Below are 6,484 nucleotides of genomic sequence, written 5' to 3'. Positions count from 1 at the left end.
CCTCATGTGAAATGGTTCAGATATATATTTAGAAGTGTTAAACTCTGTCTGGTTTGATACCCACAGTGCTGCTGATTTCAATCATTAGTTGACACCAGGAATCTGATTCAAGCTGTGGCCCAATTCCAAACTTTACCAGATGGGTACACTTGTGTAGCTACACTTTTGCACACGTGATTTCAAAACAATGGATAGGTGTAAAGTAAGTGCCCTCACTTCTGTTGGGGAGTGGGCAAGTATACACTACTGACGCAAGCATGTACAGTAGATCCAGAAGGGTGGCCTCTCCTGCAGTTGGCATCACCGTCACAAGTCTTTGATGACTGGGCATATCTGGGCACCAGGCATCCCAGAGTCCATCTGGTTACACCTATCCAATGCCACCAGATCTGTTAAGGGTTGGGAAAGAGGACACGCGTTGGGGGAGCACTTTTCTGGCATTAACGCCATGGAATGTGCCCTCTGTGGCACAACCTGGTGTTGGAGAGAAATAAATGAACAAGACACAATGTAAACGAGGACTAAAGAGTCAGTAAGACACAGAGCTTGTTTCTCACAGTTAAGCGAAGATCATTTTTATTACTATGATGCAACCCAACGTGAGAAGTGTATCACATTCCGTTTCTGACTTAAGAAACCCAACAGCCTGAAGTTAATTCTTATATTTGTAACATATGAATCAGTGTCTACAGGTAGAATATCACAAAAACCCATTTAGCGCCACATTTTGTATGCTGATGGTTCACCATGATAGTATGTGAATTCTAGATACATGCTCCATACGATTCATTACTATTATGCCCAACATGGATTTTCAGCTAAGCAATATTTTACATCTTTACCTTTTCAAGATATCCTTTTAAAAGAGTTCTGATATGTATTTTGAATGTTCCAAATGCAGGGCATTTTGTGGATTTTTGATGTACGTATATGAATGATTTTTGTTCACTGCCATGACAAAGATCTGTGATCTTCTGACCTGTATAGGTTGTGCTGATGGTCTGATTAAGCCTCTTTTTCCTTTGTACAATAATCAATTGTTTTGTGCTGTATTCCTCAAACATATTTGAAAATGTATTGTTGTCGATATTGTTATTATTATTATTATTATTATTATTATTATTGCTTAGTGGACTGCATAGCTAGGAAATGCAGATTTCATATGGAAACCGATAGCCTTGAATCTATATGATTTTTATGAAGAGAATGTAGACAATCTGTCCCAATCAGAAGCTACTCTAATCGCTAGTGTACAGTAACAATGTACTTCAACATAGATTTTGTATGTTGCTCTCAGTTGAACTTCCAACGGTTACCGTTGTGAGAGGAAGTGATTGTTCTGCGTCAGGCCTTGACGTGTTGTTCCAACACATATGACAGGCTTTCATCATGGGCACACCAGCCTGTACCATCATAGTCACATCATAGACTTCCTTCAGAAACTAATCTGATGGACCCCCCCGGATACATTCAAACTGTTTATATGTATTTGTATGTATATGTTCTTCTCTATTTTATTTTTTCAAGGAGATTTCTGTGAAATATGGCCGAGAATGCCGTCTTCGCATGTCAGGGCTGTTATGATGTGCTGTTCTGGGGAATCTGCTACTATTTTGTCTTTTGTTTTCTTGAACGATCTGACTGTTTATACAATGTTGTTGTCTCAGGATCTTCAAAGTGCTTGTAGCTTGGTAACGGTTTGTGTGCATTGAAAGTGGGGTTGAACATCAGTTATGGATTTATTTATTTTTTAATTTCCATTTAAATTCTGAATTGATGGTATTGAAACAGAATTTACCCGATAACCGGCTACATAGTCAAATGTATTATATTTAACCATGGTTATAGTGTCATATTCATCTGAATCTTGAGAACTGAAACCAAGACAATTATGGGAGTTATGAGGTTTCTGGAATGTTAAGAAAGCTGTGAAATTTAGGAGTGCAAAAAAAAAAAAAAAACTAGGTTCCTCCATTTACTATTTGAGTGTTTACTCAAGTTGTTGGTCTTCTGTTTTAAAATACCTCGAATCATTGAGTTTATTATTGTTCTACAAGCCCAAAGTGGAAGAGCTAACCTTATCTATTGTACTGCTGCCTGGCTACCGTACAGTGTGTCCAGCAGTGAGCTGAAGACGAAAGGCTAACCGAGTGTACTCAACATGTTTTGAGTGATATCTTGTCTTTCTGATGGTTCGCTGTGTAGGACCATGTTCTGAACTTGCTGTTCCTGTAGCTTTTTTTGCTCTATTCCGTCGCCCAAGTTTATTTCTTTTAATATATACCAAGAGTCATTTCTGCAAGATACTTTTGAACTTGTCTGTTTGGGACTGCTACTGTATAAGAAGATATAACTTGTCAATGTGACTTTCATAATAAAAAAAATAGAGAATTTAACACTATTTGTCATGTATGTCATGTATGTATATATATATATGCAGTCTCCTTACCCTAAGTAGTTGACACTATTTTTATATTTGAGCCATGTCTGGCCATATGTGACATTACTGAATATGCGAAGTATGAGGGCCACATGAATCGAATCAAATCAAACTTTATTTATATAACCCATTTCATACACACAGTGCGCTTAAAAGGTTTCCTCTTGAGGCCATAATGAATGCCACAGATGAATGCTGAACTTGCGAGGCAATGCATTTTTCCAGTCATATTCCAATTTTTATATAGCAAATGGCTATACAGATATGTATTTAAAAATGTTGTATCCAGTGTTATGAATAACGCCATTTAGACATGGTCTTAATGGACACTGGTCCTCATTCTGCCGATATCATAAAAGATCTGTTCATTTCAATGTATCCAATCAGCATAACCTCCAGAATCTGGGTCAAGGTACGGTGGTACAGTGTTGGTCGTGTGTGTGATTATAGAATATATGATATGCTTGTCGTGTGTGTGTGTGTGCGACTATAGAATGTGTGGTGTGCTGGTCGTGTGTGTTTGTGTGTCTATAGAATGTGTGGTGTGCTGGTCGTGTGTGTTTGTGTGTCTATAGAATGTGTGGTGTGCTGGTCGTGCGTGTTTGTGTGTCTATAGAATGTGTGGTGTGCTGGTCGTGTGTGTTTGTGTGTCTATAGAATGTGTGGTGTGCTGGTCGTGTGTGTTTGTGTGTCTATAGAATGTGTGGTGTGCTGGTCGTGCGTGTTTGTGTGTCTATAGAATGTGTGGTGTGCCGTGTGACTATAGAATGTGTGGTGAGCTGGTCGTGTGTGTGTGTGTGTGTGTGAGTGTGTGTGACTGTATATAATGTGTAGTGTGCTGGTCGTGTGTGTGTGAGTGTGTGTATAGAATGTGTGGTTTGCTGGTCATGTGTGTGTGTGTGTGTGTGTGTATAGAATGTGTGGTGTGCTGGTCATGTGTGTGTGTGTGTGTGTATAGAATGTGTGGTGTTCTGGTCATGTGTGTGTGTGTGTGTGTGTGTGTGTGTATAGAATGTGTGGTGTGCTGGTCGTGTGTGTGTGTGTGTGTGTTTGTGTATAGAATGTGTGGTGTGCTGGTCATGTGTGTGGTGTGCTGGTCGTGTGTGTGTGTGTGTGTGTGTGTGTGTATAGAATGTGTGGTGTGCTGGTTGTGTGTGTGTGTGTGTGTGTGTGTATAGAATGTGTGGTGTGCTGGTTGTTGGTCCACATGGTGAAATGTCCTCAGGAGGAGGGGCATCAGGCCCGGTGGTTCTGAACGTTATCAGACTCGCAAAACCAATTACAACACATTCTTTAGTAAACATTTAACAGAATTAAAAACTATTCCCAAAATAATACCCATAAAACCAACAAAAAGTACAATGAACCCCGTCCAGTCAAGTGGTACATTTTCAGGTGTTAAAGTAAAGCTTCAAAGCAGCCTTCTCTTTCTCCATTGTTTTTTCACCTTTGTCCTCTTCCCTCATGCTAGCTTCCCATCATGCATTTCACCAAAACAGAGCAGGCAGTCAACTGCTAGCGAAGGCACTAAACAGTCACAGATGACAGTGAGATTAAAAACTCTGCAAGGAAAATACAGAGCCAAATGCAAAAAAATAAAAAGACCAAAACTACACAGCGGAGACACAATACACGTACACACAACACAAACGCTTCTTCAGCTGTCGCCGGTGGAATTTGTCCCCTGCATTTGATTCATCTAAAGTGTCGTCCTCCAGGGGCAGTCAGGAGCAGTGGGCAGCCTCATCAGTGGCGCCCAGGGACAAAGTCCAAGTCCTGGTCAGGGACAGGACTGACGAGCGATCTGCATGTTTTTATATTGGGGTTCTTGGGAGGAATGTGAATTGTGAATATGGAGAGAACATGCAAACTTTGCACAGAAAGGCCTGGGAGACGCCCCACCTGAGAACATCCCCAAAGCCGACAACGTCCCAAGCAGGAAATGAGCCAAAGACCTTCTTGCTGTGAGACAATCAGACAGTCAATGATCTGTTTTCTTTTCTGTGTGTATTCTTCCATGGTAAACTAAATTACCCTTTTGACTAAAGACCTTGTCACAGTCCTGGCACTGATATGGTTTCTCTCCTGTGTGGATTCTTTTATGGTGAACTAAATGAACCATTTTACTGAAAGCTTTGGCACATATGTCACACTGATATGGTTTCTCTCCTGTGTGCATTCTTCTATGGGTAACTAAATTAGCCCTATGACTAAAAGCTTTGTCACAATCCTCACACTTATATGTTTTTTCTCCTGTGTGTTTTTTCCTATGGCTAGCCAGGTGACTCTGATGACTAAAAACGTCATTGCATTCCGCACACTGATATGGTTTCTCTCCTGTGTGGATTCTTCTATGGTAAACTAAACTACCCTTTTTACGGAAAGATTTGCCACAATCCTCACACCGATATGGTTTCTCTGCTGTGTGGGTTCTTTTATGGCTAATTAAATTACTCTTATGAGTAAAAGCTTTGTCACATTCCTCACACTGATATGGTCTTTCATCTGTGTGAGTTACTCTATGACTATCTAAATGATCCTTTTTACTGAAAGCTTTGCCACATTCCTCACACTGATATGGTTTTTCTCCTGTGTGGGTTTTTCTATGGCAAACTAAACCACCCTTTTTATTGAAAGCTTTGCCACATTCCTCACACTGATATGGTTTTTCTCCTGTGTGGATTTTTTGATGGTGAACTAAACTACCCTTTGCACTGAAAAATTTGTTACATTCCTCACACTGATATGGTTTCTCTCCTGTGTGAGATTTTCTATGGCTAACTAAATGACTCTTTGAACGGAAAGATTTGTCACATTCCTCACACTGATATGGTTTCCCTCCTGTGTGGATTCTTCTATGGCTAACTAAATTACTCTTATGACTAAAAACATTGTCACATTTCTCACACTGATATCGTTTCTCTGCTGTCTTGCTCTCAGCCTTCCCAGAAGAAACATCTTCACTCTCACTTCTAGAGCGGGAACTGGGAATAGGCCCGGGGCCGGTCTTAGGCCCGGGGCCGGTCTTAGGCCCGGGGCCGGTCTTAGGCCCGGGATCGGTCTTAGGCCCGGGGCCGGTCTTAGGCCCGGGGCTGGTCTTAGGCCTGGGACCGGTCTTAGGCCCGGGGCCGGTCTGAGGCCCGGGGCCGGTCTTAGGCCCGGAGCCGGTCTTAGGCCCAGAGCCGGTCATAGGCCCAGAGCCGGTCTTAGGCCCGGGGCCGGTCTTAGGCCCGGGGCCGGTCTTAGATCCGGGGCCAGTCTTAGGCCCAGAGCCGGTCTTAGGCCTGGGGCCAGTCTTAGGCCTGGGGCCGGTCTTAGTCTTAGGCCCGGGGCCGGTCTTAGGCCTGGGGCTGGAACAAGAGCTGGGAAAAGGTTTAGAACACTGTGTTCTTGATTTGATAGGTGATTTCAGCACTCTGGGAGGCAGAAGGCTGAGGCAGGAGTCCCCTGGTCCAGGCAGAAGGCTGAGGCAGGAGTCCCCTGGTCCAGGCAGAAGGCTGAGGCAGGAGTCCCCTGGTCCAGGCAGAAGGCTGAGGCAGGAGTCCCCTGGTCCAGGCAGAAGGCTGAGGCAGGAGTCCCCTGGTCCAGGCAGAAGGCTGAGGCAGGAGTCCCCTGGTCCAGGCAGAAGGCTGAGGCAGGAGTCCCCTGGTCCAGGCAGAAGGCTGAGGCAGGAGTCCCCTGGTCCAGGCAGAAGGCTGAGGCAGGAGTCCCCTGGTCCAGGCAGTAGTCCTCCTCTCTCCTTGTCCTCTTCTAAACTCTGAGTCGTAGGACATTCTGGAGGTCCAGAAGAAGGCTTAGAGTTGCTGGCTGGTTTTGATGCTCCACTATCCTTCCCATCGGACTCTGCTTTGATCCGTTCCTTGGTTGTGTTGGTGGCTCTGGTCTCCACAGTTGGAAGTTGGTTAGGAGGTGGGCGTTGAGACAAGCCCTCCAGATCACAGTTGGTTTTCACACTAGTAGAAGGGAATGTGGGGTCAGTCGTATCAGACTGCAGCCCTTGAAGCTGCTCTCCCCCCTGAATGGTCCACAGCTCTGGTTCTTCTT

The 6,484-nt window shown here is 43.8% G+C and overlaps 1 protein-coding gene across 1 annotated transcript; it reads right to left on the bottom strand.

The window, feature by feature from the left end:
* Positions 1–2,537: 2,537 nt before the first annotated feature.
* On the bottom strand, positions 2,538–5,982 carry LOC311312083 (uncharacterized protein). Its single transcript, XM_084441952.1, has one exon. It carries the CDS (start codon positions 5,628–5,630, stop codon positions 4,422–4,424), a length of 1,209 nt encoding a protein of 402 aa, XP_084298078.1. The 5' UTR covers positions 5,631–5,982; the 3' UTR covers positions 2,538–4,421.
* Between the last annotated feature and the right edge of the window lie 502 nt (positions 5,983–6,484).

The sequence above is a fragment of the Borostomias antarcticus genome (assembly GCF_949987555.1).
Source record: "Borostomias antarcticus genome assembly, chromosome: 8".
NCBI classification, from domain to species: Eukaryota; Metazoa; Chordata; class Actinopteri; order Stomiiformes; family Stomiidae; genus Borostomias; species Borostomias antarcticus.
The sequence above is the reverse complement of the archived record's forward strand: the minus strand, read 5'-3'. Positions and strand labels throughout refer to the sequence as shown.